This window comes from Leptonychotes weddellii, chromosome 6 (assembly GCF_054177405.1).
Source record: "Leptonychotes weddellii isolate Sample4059 chromosome 6, ASM5417740v2, whole genome shotgun sequence".
Lineage (NCBI taxonomy): Eukaryota > Metazoa > Chordata > Mammalia > Carnivora > Phocidae > Leptonychotes > Leptonychotes weddellii.
Window position 1 is genome coordinate 24,069,133 of NC_138374.1, and position 21,170 is coordinate 24,090,302.

At 44.9% G+C, this 21,170-nt stretch overlaps 1 protein-coding gene across 6 annotated transcripts in view; it reads right to left on the reverse strand.

The window, feature by feature from the left end:
• GBF1 (golgi brefeldin A resistant guanine nucleotide exchange factor 1) overlaps nucleotides 1-21,170 on the reverse strand; it is a 107,609-nt gene that overhangs the window by 12,624 nt on the left and 73,815 nt on the right. For 3 of the 6 annotated variants that reach the window (XM_081822799.1, XM_081822797.1, XM_081822802.1), the window contains 15 exons: nucleotides 18,323-18,454; nucleotides 12,879-12,997; nucleotides 12,262-12,370; nucleotides 11,690-11,750; nucleotides 10,400-10,454; nucleotides 6,735-6,882; nucleotides 6,182-6,405; nucleotides 5,482-5,650; nucleotides 4,828-5,039; nucleotides 4,391-4,489; nucleotides 3,655-3,849; nucleotides 3,236-3,425; nucleotides 2,207-2,347; nucleotides 1,790-1,878; nucleotides 59-261 (listed from right to left, as the gene is read on the reverse strand). In XM_081822799.1, the coding sequence (XP_081678925.1) occupies nucleotides 59-261; nucleotides 1,790-1,878; nucleotides 2,207-2,347; nucleotides 3,236-3,425; nucleotides 3,655-3,849; nucleotides 4,391-4,489; nucleotides 4,828-5,039; nucleotides 5,482-5,650; nucleotides 6,182-6,405; nucleotides 6,735-6,882; nucleotides 10,400-10,454; nucleotides 11,690-11,750; nucleotides 12,262-12,370; nucleotides 12,879-12,997; nucleotides 18,323-18,454 (2,146 nt within the window). Of the gene's footprint in view, nucleotides 1-58; nucleotides 262-1,789; nucleotides 1,879-2,206; nucleotides 2,348-3,235; nucleotides 3,426-3,654; nucleotides 3,850-4,390; nucleotides 4,490-4,827; nucleotides 5,040-5,481; nucleotides 5,651-6,181; nucleotides 6,406-6,734; nucleotides 6,883-9,583; nucleotides 9,683-10,399; nucleotides 10,455-11,689; nucleotides 11,751-12,261; nucleotides 12,371-12,878; nucleotides 12,998-18,322; nucleotides 18,455-21,170 lie in introns of all 6 variants that reach the window. The other 3 variants (XM_081822800.1, XM_081822798.1, XM_081822803.1) reach the window with 2 other exon arrangements.

Consider the following 21,170-nt stretch of genomic DNA (forward strand, 5'->3'; position numbering starts at 1 on the left):
AGGGATGCCTTGCCCTTTGATCATCAACTATGTCCCCCATTTCTTGCCACTTCCTCACCTCACAAAGCTCTCCAACAGGTCAATGTTTTTGCGGTCACTCACAAACTCTCCAATCATTTTCTTGTCCAGCCGAGGGTTCTCTCGGAGCCACTGGGCTACCTCTATGTTGTCCATTGGGATGGTGAGGAGGCCTTTCTCCTGCAGAAACTGGATCCCCTTCTTTGGTTTCTGGTTGAACTGCTCTGTGCCAGTGATTAGCAGCTGGAGGAGAGATACCAGAGGTGTCACAAGTTGCTCTGCTCCTAAACCAGACAAGGCCAGGCTGAACTCCATCATGGTCCACAGATGGTCATCTAATGGGCTCCTAGGATGTGGTTCTAAGTGACTCCAAAATTAAGGCTGGATCATACCAGCCATAGCTCTTCCCAATTTTCATGTCTAATTAGAACTGGCTGAGGAACTGGGGTGCCCGGCTGGCTCAGTTGGTAGAGCATGTAACTCTTGATCTCAGGGCTGTAAGTTTGAGCTCCATGTTGAGTGTAGAGATTACTTAAAAGATAAAATAAGATAAATAAAATAAAATACATAATTTTTTAAAAATTGCACTATAAGAGTGACTCAGCGGGTAGAACATGCAACTCCTGATCTCAGGGTTGTGAGTTCAAGCCCCACACTGGGCATGGAGCCTACTTGAAGAAGAAGAAAGAAGAAGGAGAAGGAGGAGGGGGAGGGGGAGGAGGGGGAGGAGGAGGAGGAGGAGGAGGGAGGAGGAGGAAGAAGAAGAAGAAGAAGAGAAGGGAGGAGGGAGGAGGAGGAGGAGAAGAAGAAGACGCAGAAGAAGCAGCAGCAGCAGCAGCAGCTGAGGAGCTCCTTTTCATTCATTTTCTGAGTTCTCAAGACGCAGCCCTTCTCCACCAACTTGGCAACCAGGAAAAAGTAGAAGAGAGACTAGAGAAGGTTCTCTTCTCTCCAGTTTTTTTTTTTTAATTTTATTTATTTGTCAGAGAGAGAGAGAGCGAGCGAGCACAAGCAGGGGGAGCAGCAGGCAGAGGGAGAAGCAGGCTCCCTGCCGATTAAGGAGCCCGATGCGGGACTCGATCCCAAGACCCTGGGATCATGACCTGAGCCGAAGGCAGACGCTTAACCAACTGAGCCATCTAGGCGTCCCTCTTCTCTCGAGTTTTATAGCCGTCCTGGCATCTGTTTATAGTCTAGCTTAGATTTCCCTTCTTTCTTCTGTTTTCCAACTTTTAAGGACAAAGTGAACTAACTGTGATGATAACTCAACTTTTTGTCTGTTGAGTCACAGCCCTGCAATCAAGGGGACACATAAACCAGTCATTTAGGCTGACCATAAGAGGAAGAAAGGGTTAAACAAAAGGTTTTGTGTTTAAAAAAAATTTTTTTTGAACTTTTCTAAAGCACCAGATAAATGTCGATTCCCTTACACTGCCAATCCTTACCCCAGAGCTCGAGACGACCAATAACCTCCAGCGACTCACATGATACCAGGTCCCAGGTTCTTGTTACCACCAGTAACAACTGGCTCACACCCAGGGCAGCATTTGCCCAGGGGCACACAACAGGGTATGCCTAATTACATGGCTTAGAAGTGAAGGCTTTCAAAGGAGACTGGGTGGTTGCTGAAGTCCCAACAAATGCAAAGATTAGCCTTGGGAAACCGTCCAATGAGCTGCTAGACTCTCCCTTATCCTCTGGGACAGAAACCCTAAAAAGACACCCAGACAGAGGCAGGCAGAGGCTAAGTTCTGGGGATAGCCATACACACCTTCTTTTTGTTTTTAATTTCAATCAGTTCCCGTGGATCTGGCAGGAGACAGGAAAATCGAGGTGGCTTCCGGGTAAACTTTTTGTCAGCTAGGAATGGGAGATGGGAGGAAGAAAAGGAAAAACCCATAAGATTGCTTTTACAATATAATGGCTTTTGGAAGGTTGCCAATATACTCTCTAGTGAAGAAGGAGAATGCCTCAGAAATTTTCTTGTCCTCATCAGTCTTCCATGTTCCTAGAAGTCCTATCTTCTAGGGCTCCAAACATTTTATTTCCTCTCTCCATGTTTGAGGGCATGGGTGAGCAGTCAAGGTTCAACTGCCTTAGGGTGTCTGTGCCCCCACCCCCCTTCCCTCTGCTCTCCACCAGACCCTCCAGTTGAGGGGGCTGAGGATCATGGACACCCAGTACCCACCCCCAGAGTCAGAAGCTTCCTCCAGATCACTGCATCCTGGCTTCCCATGTTCTGCTGGCAGCCGCCCTCCACCTGGCAGATGTAGGCCTGGGATGTCTGGGGCTATGCCTACAGGTTTCCCATCACTGGCTGTTCTTTCAGCTGGTAAGAGAGAAGAAAATAAATGAAGATGGGGTAGGAAATCAAGCAGAGCTGCAAGAGAAGTTATGTATTAGGCCAAGGAGACCTGGATAGGTCCCACATAGACCTACACAGGTCACCAGGCCTGAAGACAACAAACCTAAGCCCAAATAAGTAGTCACTGTCCCAGGTTAGTCAAGCATTAGATTCTATAATTTAATAGAGATTACCCAATCCCATTCTCTGATCTTCTGCAACCTGAGTCTCAAGGGGATGTCAGAGAAGATTAATCAGGGTGGAAGCAGATACTGGGAGTGGGGGAAGGTAGGACCTGGACCTTTCAGGAACAGAAATCCTATATCCTTTCATCTAGGTTCTCTTTTCTCCATAAAAAAATAATAATACTCCCATGCTGTATACCTGAAACTAATGTAACATTGTATTTTAACTATGCTTTATTTTATTAAAGATTTTATTTATTTCTTTTAGGAAAAGAGTATGTGCACACACACATGACCAGGGGGAGAAGTAGAGGGAGAGGGAGAAGCAGACTCCATGCTGAGCTCAGAGCCCAACGCAAGGCTTGATCCCACGACCCTGAGATTATGACCTGAGCCGATATTGAGTTGGTTACTTAACCAACTGAGCCACCCAGGTGCCCCCGTTAACTATACTTTAATTAAATAATAATAATTCTATAAGAAAGCCAAAGTGTGGAGGATAAGAAAAGGACAAGTCCACGAGTCTTGCTAATATGCCTGGCCAATGATTCAAACCACCAAACCCTGGAAACACAGAATTGGGAGAGCCCCCAGAGGAAGTGATATAATGGCTGGAGAGAGGATTCAGTGAGTAGAGAAGTGATAAGCATAGAACCCTGGGATCCTCAAAGAAAGAAATGCCTCTCACTATTGCTGGATTCTCGGGAGCCATCTACTGCCTCATAGCCAGGTCTGGCTGCTTCTTTCTTCTCTTGCTGGGTAAGATTGTTGAGGACTTTGGCCTGGCAATGGGCCTCAGTGCTGTCAATCACTGTCAACAGGGCATCAAGAGACAGGAGGTGTGTTGTATAGAGCTGACCAGACACAGGGAAGGCATTCTGGAAAGTAAACAGATCCAGTAGACTTGAGGTGAGAATACTTTACACTTTATCCTTTTCCAAAAACCCTGAAACCGCCTGTAACTTCTACATTGTCCTGAGAAAATGCCTTTCTTCTTCCTGTTCCCCAACTCTCAAGTGTTTCCCACCCCGCATAAAGTATGCTCACTACCACCAGAGAGATTTCCTTAATAGAGCCTTTCTAGAGGCCAGTAATAATGCTCAGCACCTTGGACAGCAGCTTGGTGAGGTCTTCAAAGAGGTTCGAACAGTAGTAGTCACAATCATAGTTAATATAGAGCTCAGTGACAAAACTGGGGATGTGCCAGAGCTGCACAATGGCCTCCAGTGCCATCTCCTTCATCTCATAAGGCATTTTGGGGTTCTCCACAGTGATGATCTCCATGAGCTTTTTGATGTACATCTGGCAATAATCCAGTAATAGCCATTTGGGAGGGGAAGGATTCAAGATAGGAGAGAAAAATTAGACAGGTAAACCATTAAACACAAGAAGGAGAAGTCCAGCCAGGAGGCATGCATTAAGAGACCCTTAAAGGTATTCTATCCTCTCTGGCCTCCATGTTGGGGGAGGCCTGGCTCTCTACCTCACACCTGATCCAAAACAAGTTGCTATTGCCCCTCTTTGTGCTCTCTATGTGAGCCTGACCAGTTTGACTTGCTTGCCTGTGCTGCAGAAGAACTGCTAGGCAGAAAATCATACCCACTCATGGTGAGGTTGTCTACCAGTCCTCGTATTTGGCTTCTCTCATTTTATAACTAGCCTGTTTCCTCTGGGCTTCTTTAAATTTCTCCACCAAAGAGGCCAGCCAATGAACCAAACTATGGAGGCTAAAAGCACTGTCTACAGGAGCCCCTAAATCCCATCCCTGCAGAATGACAGAGCTGGCCCCATTGAAGATGCTATACATCATTTTTTTTTCTTCTTCCAAGTTCAATACACTCACCTCCAATTGGAACTTGAGGTGCTCCCTCATGCTTTCAAACAGCAGGAAGCATACCCGCAGGGAAGCAGCATAAAGGTTGAGTCGCTCTACACTGAGTAGCTAGAGATCAGAGTAGGGTTAAATCATTAGCTTTCTGAACCTATGGCTCAACCAAGAGAAAAGCAGGAGAGCAAACTGTGTGAGGCTGCTACTAAGGTCCTGTGCTCTAAGGGAACTCTGTATCTAGCCATTCCCGTATTTCTCTTTGGCTGCCAGAGTCCCCAGGGAACTAATAGTATCCTTCTGACAATGACCACTGGCCAACTGGGGAGGGAGGTTCTTTTCTGGATCCTATACTTTTTGCACCAATCAGCCAAATGTCCCTGTGCACTCTTGGTCCTTAAGAGACCCTGAAAAACAGCCAGGGGCTCAGAGCCCCTCTAGAAATCCAGTCTTACCTGGAGTAAGTGGCGGCACATCTCATCCTTGATGAGGCCCAGGAGGGTTTGGCACTGGGCTACAGGGGCTGATTCAAGAGCCACTGTCAGCAAATGCAGTCCCATGTGGATCATAACCTCTGAATTGTGGCGGTCGTGTGGATTGGTCAGGGAGATGAGGAAGCGGAAGAGCTCACGGATGCAGGGAAGACCACAGGGGACCAAAGCTGTACCTAGGGCAGGCCAGGAGTAAAGTGGGATTGCTAAGAAACAACTGGCTTGACAGCTTGGCCTGGCCTGCCCTGCATTATACAAGGCAATTTCAGATAAGTGATTCTCTTCAAGGAAAAAAAAAGTTTTCTTTCTGGGGAGGTAAGAAGGTTACTCTCACTTATTGAAGGCAATCAGAATTGATGATCCTACCTTCTGTTAAAAGTCCCAAGCTTTCTATTCTTCCCTCTCACTTCCTACTGTCCACCAAAGTCCCTCTCTGTATAAGTTAGAGAAGGGCTCCATCCAAGCCAACAGTCCTCTGGCTTGATTCCATTTCCTGACCAGAAAATGGCCTAGAACCTGGACCAGAAGACACTTTGGGTCCAAGATGGTCTAGACTCAGGATGCTTAGTGGGCAGGATGGGGGAGGTGAACAGGCACAGCCTGCCTGAGAGAACTCACCTTCCTTCTGGGAGGACTGTGTAAAGCGCACACCCCGGGGATTGACGTAATCCATGTCATGGACAGAGGCAGAGTCAGAGTGGTCAGCAGGGGACGTGCACTCTTCTAACACTTCAGGGATGGATTCCACGGATGCTGACTGGGCCTTTTCCACATGGACCCCTTCCTGCTATGACCAGTAGCAGGGGGATAGGAAGAGGGATGAAACAAGAGCAACTTGGAACTTATTCCCCTGAAGTGCCTATGCTCCAAGTGTCTCTAATGGACTGCAGGTATAGGGCCAGCTCAGTGGGCTTATGAATCAATGCAAGATACAAGGTGGCTCAGGGCAGAGTATGATGAAAGACTCAGAAAGCACCTCCTGAGGCATCAGTTGACCTAAAGTGACTAGAACTCTAGAGGCAACAGAGGCTCTCTTAGGCTTGGGGTTTAGATCATTACCTTCCAGACAAAGCTATGGCCATCTCCCTCACCTCTGCCAAGTACTACCTGTATGCATGACTTCATAAATCCCATGAGCTACCTCTCACAGTGAGTCTTGCTGTGGATTTTCTACACAGCACAGCTGATTCTAGGAAACAAGAAATAACCCCCTACCCCAACCTTCTTTTGAGCCAAGGCCTGGACAAAGGATGCAAAGGATCAAGCCAATTCCCACAGGAGAAGACTAGAGAGGGGCCTTTAGAAATCAAAGCCATACCTGGGGGTCAGGCTGCTCAGGAACCCCTAGCTCACTGCTGCCAGGCTCTGTAGCTGTGCTATACCCTGGAGAGCCAGGTTGTTCCAGGTCAGTAAGGTCCTCCTTGGAGGTGGTCTGGGAGGAGAACTCCAGGCCACTGTCTGTAGAGGGGCTGACCACCGCTGAGGCAGCTTCTGAACTTGCAGAGGAGATGGGAGTGGGCACATCAATGAAGGGCATGCCCCCTGCCAAGCAAAGTAAGTAAGGCTTGAAGCTGAGAGACTGTGCAAAACACATACCCTCCATGGCACCAGGGGCTCTGTTTCCTAGACTGCATAATAATCTCTGTAAACGATGGTCTCTAAAGTAGTCTGAGTCCCTCTGGAAGGAGAACAACCTTAAGTCACTGTAGAATTGCTAAATGGTCACAGTCTGAACAGACCTGGAGTTTTCCTTTTTGCACTTAGCAGAAGACCAAAGCCCCTCAACTGGCTGGTCTTCAATATTAAAATCCCCAAGAGAGGAAGGACATTTTCTTCTATCCTAATCAGGGGAAGCAACCCAGGGCACTCACCTGTGGGGTTAGAGGATAAGGTAGTTCCATTGGGGGTGGGCAGCTCTGAACCTGATGCGACTTTGGTCACATGGCGCAGGGGCCGGGGGGATCTCTTCTGTTTCTTCCACTTGGATGAATCACTCATGCCTCCTGCTCTCATTTTCAGCTGGAAATAGAATACCTCATTAGCATTGGTATTCAAACTAAGATTCTTTCCCTAGAAATCTCCCTTCTTTTATTCCTACTGGTCCCTAGAAAACAGACTATATGTCACATTTGTGCTAAAGGAAAAATCTAGACCATCAGAGCACATTCCTACTCCTCTAACCTGGCTTCTACATCTGCCACTTCACAGATCAGCCTGGCAGCCTCCTAAACATTCTACTTTTAGGCTGATCACACATTACTCTGCTTCCCTGAGTCCTGGGTGGCAATTCTAAGTCCTGTAGATGGTGCCCTCTTATAGAAAGGGTGAGGGCAGAGGCTCCTTTGCCCGAAGCTTCAGATCTACAGGTCCTGGATTCCTGGGCTTTGTTCAACTACCTGTAGCACAGCCTCCTACTCCAACTATGGTTCTCTCAACTATGAGAGTCTACACTTTCCCCGTCACACTCAGCTTTCCCACTGCTTCGTGAACTGGGCCTAGATTCTAAACATATTCCTGGCTCTCTGAAATTTTTGCATCAGATTGGTCAAAGGCTCATTCCTTGGAGTTAAGGAAGGAGTGGTATCCCAGCCGATTTGTGGAGTTAAGGATGGAGGGTCATGTCATGCTGCTGTTCTGCTCTCTACTGCTCCCAATTTTGGTACATCATTGAGACCTGTCCTTCTCACTGTTGGGTCTTTCTAGATGCAATTTTATGTTTTCAAGTGGTAAGGCTACTGATTTCTTGGACCCTTGCTCTATTCCATTTCCTTCTCTCCTGCTGTATTTCCATTTCTCCTATAGCTTCCTTTTAGTCACAAAGGAAAATCTCTAAAACCTATTGTGGGAACTATTCTGAGATATAAGTTTTTATGTATTTTCTCCACCCTAAGCTCACAGCTACTTTGTTTAGGCCCATTTCATTTTCCTGGTCTTGATGCCTTCTGTTAGGGTTTGAAACCAGTCCCTCTACAGTTATACCATACTATTCCTAGACTGATGGACCATCCCTGGACTGGGCAACAGTAATGGTCCAGGAACCATCAGAATGCCTCTAAGAGAGTAGTAGCATTCTTCCTCCCTGCCTCTTTCTAAAGGCTGAATATACCCATGCTATCCTTCGCCTGTTTGATTCCTTCTAGTATTTGGAGGATAGGCCTCCTTCCTCAACCTCCCCAAGCCCTCCCAAACATGGGTAACCACTGATCCTTTGCTTAGAAACCACATAATTCTTCCTTCCTTACCAATAGCTCCACCCAGAAAGGAAAGAGGTCCAAGAGTTGAGCCCTGCACCCAGCTCTTACTAACACAGCAACAGCCTCATACTGGATTTACACTTCTTGTCCCCCCATCTCCAAAATGCCTACAGTAAAATGCCTAGCATGGAGCTTCAAGTGCTCTGAGCACTGTGGCTACACAGGAACCAGGGTGCTCTCTCCAGTAACCACTGAAGCTCATCTGTAGCAAGTTCATGGTAAAAAGAATGTTCTGGGAGTAAGAGTCAGCCAAATATACAGTCAAGAAGCTCAAGAGATCAATGAGAGAAAACAAGAACCTCCTGAGTTTATCAGCAATTGTTACTGAGGTCCAAAAAGTACTAACATCTGGATCCACTTTTGTGAGCTATCTTCTCTCTAGGTGGCCTCCCAATTTCAGGGACTCTAGGTGGTTCTACTTCCACTGAGAAGCCAGTCACTCATTGAGATTCCTTCCTACACTAGGATTAGTCCTTCCTGTTTCCTTTTCTAACCTCTACAAAGCTAGCTCCAACGTGATCATTTCAATTAGTATTCTCTGTCTCCTGGCCTGTCTCTCTGTCTCACAAATGCCTCAGCCCTTAAAAAGTACAGTTATGCTCCCTTGTCCTAAGGTTCTAAGGTTGGGGCTGGGCAGTAGGTGTTCATGGAACCCTACAACACCTTATCCATATAACTATTTCCAAAGGGCAGTATAAGCTTTACAAAAAAAGGTCCTAGGTTAATAATCATGGCAAAACGCTGGGAAGCTACTAAAGAGAAATGCAACTTGTGATGAGTCAAGCACACAAATGAAAATTGACACAATTCATGCAAACAGAATGCAGGCCTATGGACCATCTAGCTAGGTGTAGAGACACACATTTCTTTTTATCTTCAATGACCTGGGCTATCCAGCTCCTTCCCATCCATCTAGAGTCCTAAATCTTGGAATAAGTCCTTTAATGTTAACTAAGAAAAAAAAGAACCCAACTAGATGGATTTTCCTTTCCCTCCAAACCCAGTTCAAGTGTCCAAGTAGAGTTAAGACTGTGCTTAAGCTCCATATGCCGGCTCTGAGACAGGAGAGGGTAAAAGGGGTAAGGGCCTTGCTTAGAGGTCGCTCACAGCTCCCCTAGAAATGGTAGATATTAAACCTCCTACCAAGATGTCAGCAGGACCCAGGCCCTCTACCTAGGCTCATTACATGATGTATCACCAGTTCAAAGCTTCCTTCTGCCTCCAGGCAACCAAATGCCCCAGGAAAACTCTCAACACTGCAAAGCTACAAACACATGCAACGCTTCCAAAGCCATGCTGTGTTACTAGGGAGGGGTAAGTTGTGCTTTGCACAATGGAAATGGGACCCAGATGTTATATATACATATACATATATACATATATATGTGTGTGTGTGTGTATATATATATATATAATAAACATTAAATAAATTAAAAGGAGGAAAGGAGAGGGAGAGGGAGAGAGACCTTGAGGTTCTTAAAGAGTAGTACCCTCTCTAACTGGTTCAGGGCTTTGGTCTGCTCCCCACTACTTAGCTCCACTTTGTTGAGGAGACATGGAGAAATCTGTGAAAGACAGGCAAACGAACGATTTAAACAAAGTGACATAAACTCAGACACATGCCAACAGAGCAGAGGGCAGGAATGGGGATGGATGGCTAGGGAGAAGGAAGGTCAGGTGCATGCACCAAACAGCCAAGGGTCATCTCCATGGGCAGAACCTCTTAGGGCTGCAAGTAGAATCATTAGAGGCCTGTGAAGTCCAGGACTTCAGTTCAAGATAGAAAGAGGCCATTCTTCCGACCACCATTCTTCTAGCAGTTTGAGAACCTTCTGATCTAGTCAGGCTTGATTTGTCTCGTCAACAGAGACTAGTGCAAGTGTGAGCCCAGTCTAATCCAGCATTAGGGTGGAACTTAGGGCATAGGGTCCTCAGGTCTCCTACCTGCCAACAAGGCTGGGCCTTGAGGGGATGGTAGGACGTTCACCTTTATCAACATACATTTTTATCGCAACTTGATCGGCCTCACCAAGATTCCGTGAAAGACTGGCTCACCAGCTTATGTGTTGGATCAACAAAGATAGGCTGGGAAGGAAAGGTTGGGGAAGAAGAGGTATCTGGGGAAAAATAAATTTCTCACTAAAGGAGTGACAGCTGTTTCTAGATTCCAGGCAGACCTGTAAAGGCAAAAGCATGTTTTTGCTAAGCAAGGGTACCCAGGAAAATCCCCATAGCACTGAAGTTGGGAGACCAAGGTTTGGATGAGGGACAGCAGGTCATACCTTCTTCATGTTGGTCCCCATATAGTTCTTGGGTTCTTCTTTAAACTGAGGTAACCTATAAGACAGAGAATCCCATGGACTGTCATTAGGGATAATAAAAAATCTCCCCTGCATGCCAGCCATAGTCCAAAGATGCTCTGGGCCAGAGCATGCCCTGTCTCTTAGGAAAAGCTAGGAAGAGAAGCAGCTTTTTGAGAGCCTCATCAAAGGAAGAAATTGGGGGACTTACAACACTTTCTTAAAAAGAAGGTAGTCACCAGGGCAAGGTGATTAAGTGCCCTTGGAGTATGGTGGCTCTTTTCATCCTAAACTGACTCCTTCCTACTTGTGTTTACCTGACAAGTACTGATGAACGCCACAAGATGGGGAAGAGGGCAGTCCATCAAAACCCTAGGAGACTCGGCAAAGAGTGAGGAGTTAAAGGTAGGTTTAGTTTTGAAACCAATAAATCTGAGCCTGAGGAGTAAGAACACTGCAGCAGGGCCCAGGGGCAGATCTGGTCTGTAGATAGTAAGAATTATTACTTATAGATTTGAGAGCAAAATGAAATCCCATGGGGAAGTTTTTTTGTTTTTTAACTAGACTGTTTTTTAGAGCAATTTTAGGTTCATAGCAAAACTGAGCAGAAGGTACATTGATTTCCCATATAATCCCAGCCCCCACAGATGCATAACCATCCCCATTATTAATATCACCTAAGGAGCCTTTAAAGCCCTTGCCTCAGTCAGATCTTCTCAAAATCATTCTACTGAAAAAAGGTATAGGAAACAGGCAGTTAGGCATAGTATGAAAAGGCCTCCTAGGCCCTAAACTGAGGGCCTTGACTAGGGTAACCAGTGGTCCTGGGATGCCAGAGACTGAAGGGTTTGCAGGGATGCAGGACTTTCAGTGCTAAAATCGGGACAGTCTGGGTAAACAAGGTTGTCACCCTAGCCTTGGTCCTTCCTCACAGAGCTCAGCACCCTATTCCAGGCTCCCTTGAATTTCGCTTCCTTTATGGGTTCCCTTTCCCAGCTGCTACCTGCACAGAAACAGACACAAGTTTGGGAAGCAGAACAAGGTCTGTCAGCCTAGATCAAATAACCCTCTGCCTCCCCCTGAGGCCAAGCCAGCTCCCTCCTCCTTCTCCCTTGTTCAGTAACCCTGGACCCAGGGAACTACCCCCATCCAAAATCCCAGTGGCCCCTGAAGTGGCTGTAGGGTTGGCCAGGTCCCTGAAGTGGCTGTGTGGAAGCAGGCAGGCTCAAGAGGCCTGGGCAGCCGGGCTGAAGCAAACAGCAGCAGGTTTACCTTGTGAAGAGCAGCTGCACCATGTCTACGAGAGTGTGCTCTGCGGATTTTCTCAATAACTCTGCACAGGCAAAAACAAATAACACAGGTGTCATTACTTGCTGTGCTATTATCAGGAGACTTCTCAGAGCAGACTCCCCTCCAAACCTTGTTTACTAAGGATTATGCCAAACTTATTAAAACCAGCTCCAGCTCAGCCTGGCAGCCACAACTGCACTAGCCCACTAGATGGCACTACTGAGTCAGGAGAAAAAAGGAGGGGGCACAATGATGTGTTTTCATGGGCTGCAGGCTAGTGTCAATCCCAGAAACCCCAAGGGAGGAAGATTTGGTGCCTGGGCTGAGTCAGTCCGGGATCTATCCCAGTTCCTGCCCTGGCACAATGAACTAAGGTCTCTATTCTGCTGTACAACAATCAAGTAAAGACTTCGAGATCCCTATGGCTCCACAAGGTAGGTGATGGAGAAGTCCTGAGTTTTCTATCTCTCTGGGGTTCAGAGACAGCATCCGATATTTATACTCATGGACACTGGCCCTAGAAATGATGACAGGCCCAATATTCAAGCACCTACCACTGAGCCTCATTTCGAAGCAGATCCGGAAGCAAGACTGCATAATTTCACATACAGATTCATTGGTTAGGTGGGCACCCGCTGGGGTCAGCAACAGAGTCCGCAGCACCTAACCAGGAAGAAAGAGGAGATACAGTGATAAATAAAGCAGGCTGGGTAAAGTGGGGTGCACCTGAGGGGAGAGAAACTGCCTCCTGTTCCTCTAGTCTCCTATGGAAGCACTCAGGGGTGAGAAAGAGAGGTTAGCAAGAATGCTGACCTCACTTCAGTTTGGTAGGGGGCATCTCCCAGGAGCTTGTCTTGGGAACTGTGCCCATTCCAGCCCTAGCCCACAAGCCCAACAGATGGACGGCAGATATGGTCTGCCAGAGGTACATGTGTATTAAGGGCTTCCAGTATCTGGTATCAATTCATTTAAAGCTCTTAATTATTTCCTTAGAAGAAGCTTTTACTTTGGGTACCCGGGCTACTTGTTTGGAAACAAAGTAGCTCCCTAAGCCCCAGTGGAGTCAAAACACAGTTTCATGCTGCCTGCAGACTTGGGTAAGGATTGGGTAAGGAGAGCTGACAGCACCAGCTCCTGGCCATCAGCCTAACTGCTCTTCCCCTCCATTTACCTGAAGGATTTTCATCAGCACAACCTCATCGCTGGCAGGATCTGTGCCCACAAAACGGGCGTGGGTGACAGCATCTGCCATGTTCTCCATGCCCTCTGCTGTGCCCTCATGAGTGGGATCTGCTCCAACAAAAAAAGAGAAGACTATATGGTACAGAGAGGAGAGACAGAAAAGGCAAGATATCCTGTATAGGATTTTGTTTTTCTCCTCTTCAATTTCCTAACCCATGGCTACTTAAGCTACCTGAGAATTTTGCCCATAACTGGTTTTAAAAAGCTCCTCAGCACAAATCCCACTGTGTTAAACAGTGGTTCTCAAACTTAAGAATATATCAGAATCACTCAGAAAACTTGTTAAAAATACAAATTGCTGAGCCTGCTCTGAGAACTTCTGAATTAGCGGGGCCTGAGAATTTGCATTTCTAACAAGATCCCAGGAGGATTTAATGCTGCTGATCAGGGGGATCATACTTTGGAATCACTGGTGTAAAGCTACTCATTTCATAAGGAAGGGCCTAGAAATACGAGTTTTTGGCCCACAACAAGGGCCAAATAGGGCCAGACCTTTGAACACCAAGATTGTAGCCTTTCTCTGTTCATGTGTTCTCTTTCAACACATCTCTCTCTGGTTGCTTTTAGAGTTTTGTGTTCAGGTGCAAGTGAGCCTGGGAGTACGGCAAAGAAATGGATAGTCACTGCTGCTGATACTTAAACCTGGGTGCCACATTACAACAAATCAGAGACCTCTTCCTGCTTTGGTTTCATTTTTATTTAAAACAATATGACACAAAACAAGAATCATTTTACCAGCTTAACTAAACAAGCATTAGAAGAGAAAGGGGACAAACTAAACAGGACTGGAGGCTGGCTGACTGGGGAGCAGGAGGAAGAGAGAATTTCAATAGTGAATAAGAAGAGGGGAGAAGCTAGCTCAGCCAACCAGCACCATGCTGGAAACTAACACAAATGCTGCCAAGGGGGAAACTGCTCCCATTCATGTGTTAAAATATACACAAGGAGAGCCAAAGAAGTGGCCTCTATCAAGGCCTACAAGGGTCCCGCAGAACTGCCTGGATTATCCTTGAAAGGGAAACATAAGTAGGAAAAAAAAGGCAGGGACAAGACAAAGCTTTGCAAGTGACAGAAAAAGTTGCTCCAGAGGGGGCATAGTATAATACAGGAGCACCTTCTAGTATTAAGAGGTGAGAATTAAAAGAAATCTTATCATTTTCTTTTTCCTGGTACCTGAAATTAAGAGTTCCTGAGCCTAGGGCGCCTGGGTGGCTCAGTTGGTTAAGCGACTGCCTTCGGCTCAGGTCATGATCCTGGAGTCCCAGGATCGAGTCCCGCATCAGGCTCCGTGCTCGGCAGGGAGTCTGCTTCTCCCTCTGACCCTCCCCCGTCTCATGCTCTCTCTCTCTATCTCATTCTCTCTCTCAAATAAATAAATAAAATCTTTAAAAAAATAAAAATAAATAAATAAATAAATAAAAGAGTTCCTGAGCCTAAGTTCAGGGGGATAGTTGAGAAACCAGAACATTTCCCTTGCAACAATGAGCCTGAAGACTTTCATTAATTATAAGTGGTTTTCATTTTTCTCTTCTGTCCTGGTTCCTCTCTGACACCTGGCCAAAAACTCAATTTGTCCTTACAGCATGCCCCTACTCAGCATCAGGAGTGGTTACTTAGAGGTCATGCAGAAGGAAGCCAATTTCATGATGATACATAGTATACGGGTGACCCAGCTCTTTTTTTTTTTTTTTTTAGATTTTATTTATTTATTTGAGAGAGAGAGAGAATGAGAGAGAGAGCATGAGAGGGAAGAGGGTCAGAGGGAGAAGCAAACTCCCTGCTCAGCAGGGAGCCCATGTGGGACTCGATCCCGGGACTCCAGGATCATGACCTGAGCCGAAGGCAGTTGCTTAACCAACTGAGCCACCCAGGCACCTGACCCAGCTCTTTCTATCACCCCAATTCTCCATGTTTCTCCCATTTGACTCAGAGAATCCTATACTCTGAAGGCCCTTGGCCTGAGTCTTCTCTCACAGCCCCGTCTGACCGTCTTTATTCAGGCCTCCAGGGTCCACAGCAGGACTTTTCCTCACACAGGAAATCCAGGTCCTCAGTGTTGTGTGGTGTTTCAGAGTTCAGTGAAGGGCAGCTTTGCTCCCACCTCACAAGGCTCCTAGGGGTCTATTTCTTCCCCTCTTTCAGTCATCTCCCTTGTTAAAGTAGTTTAACTGATCTCTTTGTAGCTCTTATCCTCTGAGCCTGAATGAAGTAGTAAAGTTAATCTTCTAAAAAGGCAGGTAAGAGTGACAGGTCTTTAGAACTACAGGCAGAGCCTGCCAGGCGATCAGTGGCACAAATCCTGGTCTGGCAGCTGTGTGGGGCCAAACAAAAGGCTGATCCTTGGAGTAGGACCTAAAATAATCCTAGAAGCCTTGGGTCACAGGATTGAAGGGTAAGGGATATTTCTTCTAGGATAGCCTAAATAAAAGATTGTTTGGCTTGGGCTCACTTAGCAGAACTTGTCTTCCCCAGAACCCCTTCCTTAGAATGTCCCCCTTTCCTGGCCACTCTGGAGCAGAATGCAGGGAAATTTGCCAATCTCAACTCCTTTGCCTTCTGGCTTTCATATACTCCTTCCTTCTCCCTTTCTGATGCCCACTGCAATCACCACCTCCAGCATTCTCTTTTCCCACCACAGGAAACTCCAATGACCAGCTGGCCTGAGGTCTCCAATGACAAGCTGTCTGCCAAGCCCAGGAAGGGGAGAGAGTAACACTGACGAGAGCAAAGGGAAGAAGCACAGGGTGTGGTGGCTGGAGGCTGTGGAGAGAGATGACCTGCAGGTGGTGCTCAGGGTAAGGCTGGAAATAGCTGGGCCTGATTTTTGCTTAGGAAAAGTATGAAGTTAGGACTAGGGTGCCTAGACAGGCTTATGCACCTCTTCAGAACCTAGCTGGCATCTAGGATTTCTGCTAAGGGTCCTAAATGCTTCAGCTAAGCAAATCCCACTTTCTAGAAAAGATAAAGGGTTTTCTTGCCCTGAACTGAAGGCCATTTTTTTTTTTCCTGGCTAGCTACAGCCTGAGCTGTCTCTTTTCTTGTCTCCTTACTTAGAAACAAAGACAGCTGCCTGTTTTCTATGTTCTCACCCTTGCACATGAGCTAGCAATAGGGGAAAAGGAATTCAGGATCCTGAGTGACAAGACCAACTAAAAAGGAATCCAAAAAAGCATAAACAAATTCAGAGATAATAGACTAGATAAAATATTTGGGCTAGATTGGGAGAAAATATTTGTAGTACTATGATAGACAATGGGTTAATATCCCCACTATACAAAGAACTCCTACAAATTAGTAAGAAAAACAAAACAATTCAGTAAGAGGAAAAGGAGTTGTTCAAATGTTTAACTTAAAAAAAAATTAAAAAAATAAAATAACAGTTTTCACCCATCGAATTAGCAAAAATAAAGAATACTGCTAATATTCAGTGCTGGTGACAGGGTGGGGAAATGGAAATTCTCAAACACTGGAAGTATAAATACTATAATCTTCTGGGAAAGCAAGCTGGTAGTACCTATGAAAATATAAATGCACATGGCCATTAATCCAAAAATTTCAAGTACAGGAGTCTGCCATACAAAGGAAAATTAATAAATAAGGAGATATGAGCAAGAATGCTTACTTCAGCTTTATTTATAGTGGCTCAAAATAGGAAATAAATATTAAATATTAATAAGAGATCTTTTAAAAAGGATTTTATTTATTTTAAAGAATGCACACATGAGAGGGGGGGCAGGGTGGCTGGAAGGGGAGAGGGAGAAGCAGACTCTGCAGAGAACATGGGGATCCATGTGGGGCTTGATCACAGGACCCTGGGATCATGACCTGAGCTGAAGACAGACGCTTAACCAACTGAGCCACCCAGAAAGACTGATGTTGTATCTATACGATGGAAATTACACAGCTTTACTAAGAAGAAAAAAATCCTACCAGAGGCTGAGGGGAAGGGAAATAGTGTATTGTTCCCTAATGATTAGAGTTTCTTCTGGGGTGAAAAAGTTTGGGAAACAAATGGTGGTGGATGATTGTATAACACTGTGAATGTAATTAATGCCACTGAATTATATACTTAAAAATTATGAAAATGACAATTTTCATATTATATATATCTTACCTAATAAAAGAAAAATATACAAACTTCCAGTTACAAGATACATAAGTTCTGGGCATGTAATGAATAACATTGTAGCTATAGTTAAAAATAATACATTGTAGGGGCGCCTGGGTGGCTCAGTCGTTAAGCGTCTGCCTTCGGCTCAGGTCATGATCCCAGGGTCCTGGGCTCAAGTCCCGCATCAGGCTCCCTGCTTGGTGGGGAGTCTGCTTCTCCCTCTCCCTCTGCCTCTGCTTGTGTGCTCTCTCTCTCTCCTTCTCTGTCAAATGTATAAATAAAATCTTAAAAAAAAAATACTACATTGTATATCTGAAAGTTGCTAAGAGAGTAGATCTTAAAAGTCCTCATCACAAGAAAAAAAATTTGAAACTATACAAGGTGATGAGTGTTAACTAGATTTAATGTGGTATTCATTTCTAACATATGTATACTAAGTCATTATGTTGTATACCCTAAACTAATTAATATTTTTTTTAAAAGATTTTTATTTATTTGAGAGAGAGAGCATGAGAGGAGAGAGGGTCAGAGGGAGAAGCAGACTCCCCGCTGAGCAGGGAGCCCGATGTGGGACTTGATCCTGGGACTCCGGAATCATGACCTGAGCCGAAGGCAGTCGCTTAACCAACTGAGCCACCCAGGCGCCCCTAAACTAATATAATATTATACATAAATTACATTTAAAAACTGGGGGAAAAGAATAAATCAGAGGGATAATTATATCATGTACAATCTAAGTTAATACTATTAAGTGAAAAAAGAAAATCCAAAGCACATACTCCTTTTTTTTAAATGGTACTTTACATATATTTATATACATGTAGAGAAAGGTATAGAAAGATTCAAACCAGCCTGTCAACATTATTTATGTAAGGAAGAAGAAGGAACTTAGAGAGGAGACACCACTAATTTTTCTTTTAGTCACCTCTTTATTGTTTATCTTCTTAAAATAAGCATGCACTGTATTTGAAAAATAACTTTAAAAAGAAACCAAACCAAACCTCCAAGGGCACCATACCCTTAATTCCCTCCAAAGCATATAGAAACCAGAGTCCCAAGGAAACCCCCCTCCTCCCCACTCTGCATAACCTGAGTCAATTAGCATGATGAGTAACCAATAACTGTCTTATTTCTCTCCTACAAGGAAACAGATGGCTAGGAGAAACCTTCCATTGCCACCAGCTCACTACCTAAAGCCTGACCACCCCAGGAGAGGCAGGAAATGAAGTGCTATGGTCATCCAAGTAGGCCTGAGCTCTTACCTATGAGTGCATAGGACAGGAACTTGTTGACAGAGGTGAGTGCCAGTCCAGTGATAGGGCCAGTGGTATCTTCAGAGCGTATCACTTCCAGAAATGGACGGAGGAACACATTGGGCTCAATTTCTGAGAGTTCTACAAGAAAAGAAACAGAAATGAAGGGATGCCTTCTTATCTGTGCCATAAGGCTAGAATTCTTAGTTACTAAGTCAATCTTCCTTCCTCTGGATTACCTTAAATCAAATCACAGACATTGTATTATTTTATCTATAAAATTTTTAGTATGTAGCTCAAAGATTAAGAAGTTAAAAAACAAAACAAAACACAGTATTGGGGCGCCTGAGTGGTGCAGTCAGTTCGACGTCCAACTCTTGGTTTCAGCTAGGGTCATGAGCTCAGGATCGTGGGATGGAGCCCAGCATCAGGCTCAATGCTCAGCATGCAGTATGCTTGAGATTCTCTCCCTCACTCTCCCTCTGCCCCTCCTGCTTGTGCTCTCTCTCAAATCAATCAATCAATCTTAAAAAACCCACAGTATCATTATCATGCTTAAAAAAGTAGCAATAGGGGCGCGCCTGGGTGGCTCGGTAAATTAAGCATCCAACTCTTGATCTCAGCTCAGGTCTTAATCTCAGGATCTTGAGTTCAGGCCCCACACTGGGCGCCTTTTTTTTTTTTTTTAAGATTTTATTTAGGGGCGCCTGGGTGGCTCAGTCGTTACGCGTCTACCTTCGGCTCAGGTCATGATCCCAGGGTCCTGGGATCAAGCCCCACACCGGGCTCCCTGCTCTGCGGGAAGTCTGCTTCTCCCTCTCCCACTCCTCCTGCTTGTGTTCCCTCTCTCACTGTGTCTCTCTCTGTCAAATAAATAAATAAAATCTTTAAAAAAAAAAAAAGATTTTATTTATTCATTTGAGAGAGAGAGTGCGCACAGAGGGAGAAGCCGAATTCCCTGCTGAGCTGGGAGCCCCACACAGGGCTTGATCCCAGGACCTAGACATCATGACCTGAGGCGAAGGCAGACACTCAACCATCTGAGCCACCCAGGTGCCCCAATATAGTAAATTTTGTTTTATATATATATATATAATTTTAACAATAATTTAAAAATTAACAGTAATTCTTTAATGTCACCAAGTACTGTTGGGTCAATTTTCCATGTCCATTTCACCACTCCTCCTAGTGACAGACAGATAAACCTCAACTCAAGTTGGCCAAACAGGTCCCAGGATGAGCTACCCTCTTTATGTCTTTTGCTGTTATGGTCAAGGTCACTTCCCTTAGAGATAAAAATGTAGCACACCCCAGGAAGGTGAGGGAAAACCCTGAGGTTTCTAGTCCTTGCTGAAAAATAAGCCTAAAAAGAACAAAAGGCTGCACAGTCCCTACTCTTGGAGACAGTTTGTAATCTTGCAAGGTCCTAACCACTCTTCGGCTTCCTTTCTGCCTAGAGCACAGCAAAGGGCTAACTGCTCTGAGATGAAGGAGCAATTAATAATCTTTATTTTACAGATGAGAAAAATAAGGTTTAGATAAACTACATGATTGGCCCCAAATCACATCTAATAAGAAGCAGAGCTGGGATTTGAATGCAGTCTGTATACATGCTTTCAAAACTTGTGAAACCATTACATCTATTCTACCTAACTACCAGCACAAACTCCTGAATTTAGAAGGCTTCATTCCAGATCTAAGAAGCTACACTGCACTGGCCTTACTCTCTTCCCTACTCTACAGAGTTTGTTTTTCTAGAGTCTGCAATGCTTTTATCTTTCAGAGACCAGCTCACTAAAAGCCTTCCTAAATTGCTCAGAAAGATTAAGGGGCATGATCAAGGCTGCCCACCTTTAGAGACAAAAGAAAGCTGGGTTTTCTAAGTACCTTCATTTTCATGCAAATGTAGGGAGCTTCCCACTCCATTCCTACCACCCCCCTCTTTGAGTAAACATTCCCTGGGCCCGGCTGCTCCTCAGATTAATGCTTTAATTAATTGGCAGATTGGGTAGCATTTTCCAAGCCTGTATGGACAGTGATCACATCAGCTGTATAAAACCTGCTTCTTATCCCCCACCTACCCCCACCTAGAGATGTACAATTTGCAGGAAAAACCTAGAAGAAAACCTTTGTGTGTGTGAGGTGATAGAGGGTTGAGATGTAAGGAATGGAAATACTAGGAAAAACTGAAATATATAAAATACTTTTGTGTAAAGCATATTAAAAAATATAAAGTCACCTAGTCTTGCTTTAGAAACATTAACTATTACATATGATTTGGTCAGTCACTTAAAAAATATGGTCATAGTTAGTATAGTTGAGATATAAAAGTCTAGATGGAAAAATAATCTTTAATTAAGAGGTGGGAAAGGAAAGATTTTCTGAGCTTTCATCCAGTTGCTATAACTGTATTTTCTTCATGGTGAAAGACTAGGGAAATTTTACAGCCATGGCTTGACACTTCCAGAGCAATGTGCATTTTTAATTTTTTTAATTTTAATTATTTATTTATTTATTTATTTTTTAAAGATTTTATTTATTTATTTGACAGAGAGAGACACAGCGAGAGAGGGAACACAAGCAGGGGGAGTGGGAGAGGGAGAAGCAGGCTCCCCGCAGAGCAGGGAGCCCAATGCGGGACTTGATCCAAGGACCCTGGGATCATGACCTGAGCTGAAGGCAGTCGCTTAACCAACTGAGCCACCCAGGCGCCCTAATTTTTTTTTAAATAAGATGTCTTTTCTTTCTTTTTTTTAATAAAGATTTTTATTTATTTATTTGGCAGAGAGAGAGACAGTGAGAGAGGGAACACAAGCAGGGGGAGAGGGAGAGGGAGAAGCAGGCTTCCCGCGGAGCA